At 69.0% G+C, this 2956-nt stretch overlaps 1 protein-coding gene across 1 annotated transcript in view; it reads left to right on the top strand.

Moving 5' to 3' along the window:
• The window catches only part of LOC103268772 (fizzy-related protein homolog), a 9495-nt gene that overhangs the window by 2645 nt on the left and 3894 nt on the right, over window positions 1-2956 (top strand). Inside the window, exons 4-10 of the mRNA XM_021716399.1 lie at window positions 19-110; window positions 222-349; window positions 792-874; window positions 1320-1503; window positions 1885-1950; window positions 2649-2751; window positions 2827-2956. Coding sequence (XP_021572074.1) covers window positions 19-110; window positions 222-349; window positions 792-874; window positions 1320-1503; window positions 1885-1950; window positions 2649-2751; window positions 2827-2956 — 786 coding nt within the window. The remainder of the gene's footprint in view (window positions 1-18; window positions 111-221; window positions 350-791; window positions 875-1319; window positions 1504-1884; window positions 1951-2648; window positions 2752-2826) is intronic.

Here is a 2956-nt window from a genome sequence, read left to right as displayed (position 1 = left end):
CCGGGCCGGCGGGCTCAGCGCCCCCTCCTCGTCCTGCTCCCCCCAGGAAAATGAGAAGTCACCGAGCCAGAACCGGAAGGCCAAGGATGCCACCTCAGACAGCGGCAAAGGTCAGCCCCACCCCCATGCCACACTCCTCCAACTCCCCTCACACACACGCACACGCACGTGCACACGCATGCACACATGCAGCGCCCCGCCTCACGGTCTCATGCCCACAGATGGCCTAGCCTACTCGGCCCTGCTCAAGAATGAGCTGCTGGGTGCTGGCATCGAGAAGGTGCAAGACCCGCAGACCGAGGACCGGCGGCTGCAGCCCTCCACGCCCGAGAAGAAGGGTCTCTTCACGGTGAGTGTCGGGAGCGCCGTCGCTATCACGCGGCCCCCCGGCCCTGCTCCTCCTGCCTGGGGGCTCAGCCTTCTGGGGTCTCCTCTTCCCATCCCAGGGTCGCGAGGGGTCCCGGACCGCAGACAGTGGAACCCCACATGGGGTCTGGCACCCCACACCATGAGGTGTAGGGTTCCCCCTGCGAGAGCTGGTGTCCAAGAACACCCCGCACTGCCTGGTGACTGGGGAGCCGGATGACAGGGCCATGAGGCGGGCTGAGGGCTGGTAGCCACGCAGGCAGGACGGGGCCACGTCTGCAGCGGTGCATGGAAGATTCCTCGGGTGGAGACCAGGTCACTGCTCTCTGCCCAGGCTTCTCTGGTGCACCCTGCCCCTCACCTCCCTGTGCCAGGAACGTGGGATGCTGGGCCGCAGGGTCCACTCAGCCAGCGTCCCCCCCCAGTATTCCCTCAGCACCAAGCGCGCCAGCCCTGACGACGGCAACGACGTCTCACCCTACTCCTTGTCCCCCGTCAGCAACAAGAGGTGAGGCTGAGCCTCCTGAGTCCTGGGGCAGGCAGGGCTTCCCAGGCGAGGCTGCTCCGGAGAATGGCTGTGTCCTCCCCCGGGGTCCCTGGAGCAGAGGGGCCCAGTCCCCCAAGCCACAACCAGTAGTAGGAGCACGCCAGGCCCAGGGGCCAGAGGACACCTCGCTGAGGACGTCCTTGGTCTCAGGTGGAGGCAGAGGGGCGGGGAGGGCTTCCTGGAGGAGGTGTGGGCAGCAGGGCGGCTGAACACCCGAGGGTGAAGGGCCATGGGGCCGCCCAGGCAGAGGGCCATGCAGTGGGGGGTGACTGGAAGGGCGGGCAGGGCAGGAAACCCCAAAGTGGAGTGGCCGGGTGCCTGTGTCGGAGGGGAAGAGACCCCTTCTTTGCGTCGGCCACGAGGCGACACGCATGTTGGCTGATGGCAGCCGCGCATCATCCTGCAGTCAGAAGCTGCTGCGGTCCCCGCGGAAGCCCACCCGCAAGATCTCCAAGATCCCCTTCAAGGTGCTGGATGCCCCCGAGCTGCAGGATGACTTCTACCTGAACCTGGTGGACTGGTCGTCCCTCAATGTGCTCAGCGTGGGGCTGGGCACCTGCGTGTACCTGTGGAGCGCCTGCACCAGCCAGGTGGGCGCGCGTGTGCCCGCAGCACTGCCGCCTCACCCCCGCCCTCCCCGGCTCCCAGCGGCCACTGTGGGCACCCACCCCCGCCTGCCTCGCCCCAGCCCGTTTCAGGGTTAGACCCCACAGCGGTTCCGGGGCAGGCAGAGGCCGGAGGGCAGCCTGGCGTCGGTGCCTGCCCGAAGCTTCCAGCACCTCGGCTGCGCCCTCCTCCCCCGGTCCCCTCTGGGCAGCAGGGTCCCCCTCAGCCTGTGCCCCACAGCCACACCACGGCTGGCTCCCCAGCCCAGCCCCAGGTCAGCCTGGGCACCCACAGGCCTGGGCGTGAGTGAGGTGGGCCTGGGCTCCCACAGGCGGCCCCCAGGCTCACGCTGCCCTCCGCGCCAGGTGACCAGGCTCTGCGACCTCTCCGTGGAGGGGGACTCCGTGACCTCCGTGGGCTGGTCTGAGCGGGTGAGTGGACCCTGCCGGCAGGCTTCACGGGGCCTCGGGTGGAGCTTGGGCACCAGAGGAGCCGCGTGGCCCAGGTCACCTGTCCCCAGCCTTGGCATATTTCTGGCAGAGACAGTTATGGCCGGTGCTGGGGCTGCAGCAAGCGCCCGTCCTTGGCGTCCTGCACCGACGCCCACTGCCTGGTGAGGCTGGGTCTCGGCTGCTGTGGGGTCACAGCACCCGGCCAGGCACGGCGGATGTGTGGTCTGTTCTATAAGTCACGGAAATGCCCCCAGCAAGAACAAAACAGCCTACCAGAGCCGTCTCCACACTGCACTGCTCTGCCCGGCCTCACCACCCCCGACATCCTCGCCCTCGCACGCCTTCTCGGCCTGACACCCTCTCAGCCCTCCCCACCCCTCCTCAGCCCTGCCGTCCAGCCCAGTATCTGACATGCTGCTTAGTGAGTCGCCCACGTCAGTGCCTGTGCCTCACGCTTGCTCCCGACCCTCGAGCGTGTTGGCTGCGTTGGAACCCAGGGTGCCTGTCACCCCAGGGAGCTCCAGGACAGGTCCTGAGCTTTGTGCCAGGGATGTGCGTTCAAGACGCTCTAGGGAGACGTCCCCAAGCCCCGGCGCGTGGCGAGCGGGGTGAGCGGCCCTGGCGGCTGTGGGGCCCACGCGGGACCAACGCCTGCTCCGCCGTGCCCTCGGTCCTAGGGGAACCTGGTGGCGGTCGGCACGCACAAGGGCTTCGTGCAGATCTGGGACGCGGCTGCGGGGAAGAAGCTGTCCGTGCTGGAAGGCCACACCGCGCGTGTGGGTGAGCTGGGGGCGGGTCCCCAGGTGGGCGGCCCGGCTCCACAGCCCCTGCCCGCTCACGCGCCCTCCCGCGCAGGGGCGCTGGCCTGGAATGCCGACCAGCTCTCGTCTGGGAGCCGCGACCGCATGATCCTGCAGCGGGACATCCGCACGCCGCCCCTGCAGTCGGAGCGGCGGCTGCAGGGCCACCGGCAGGGGGGGGGCGG

The sequence above is a fragment of the Carlito syrichta genome, unplaced genomic scaffold (assembly GCF_000164805.1).
Source record: "Carlito syrichta isolate Samal-C Ts95f unplaced genomic scaffold, Tarsius_syrichta-2.0.1 Scaffold104885, whole genome shotgun sequence".
In the NCBI taxonomy this organism is placed as follows: Eukaryota; Metazoa; Chordata; class Mammalia; order Primates; family Tarsiidae; genus Carlito; species Carlito syrichta.
The sequence above is the reverse complement of the archived record's forward strand: the minus strand, read 5'-3'. Positions and strand labels throughout refer to the sequence as shown.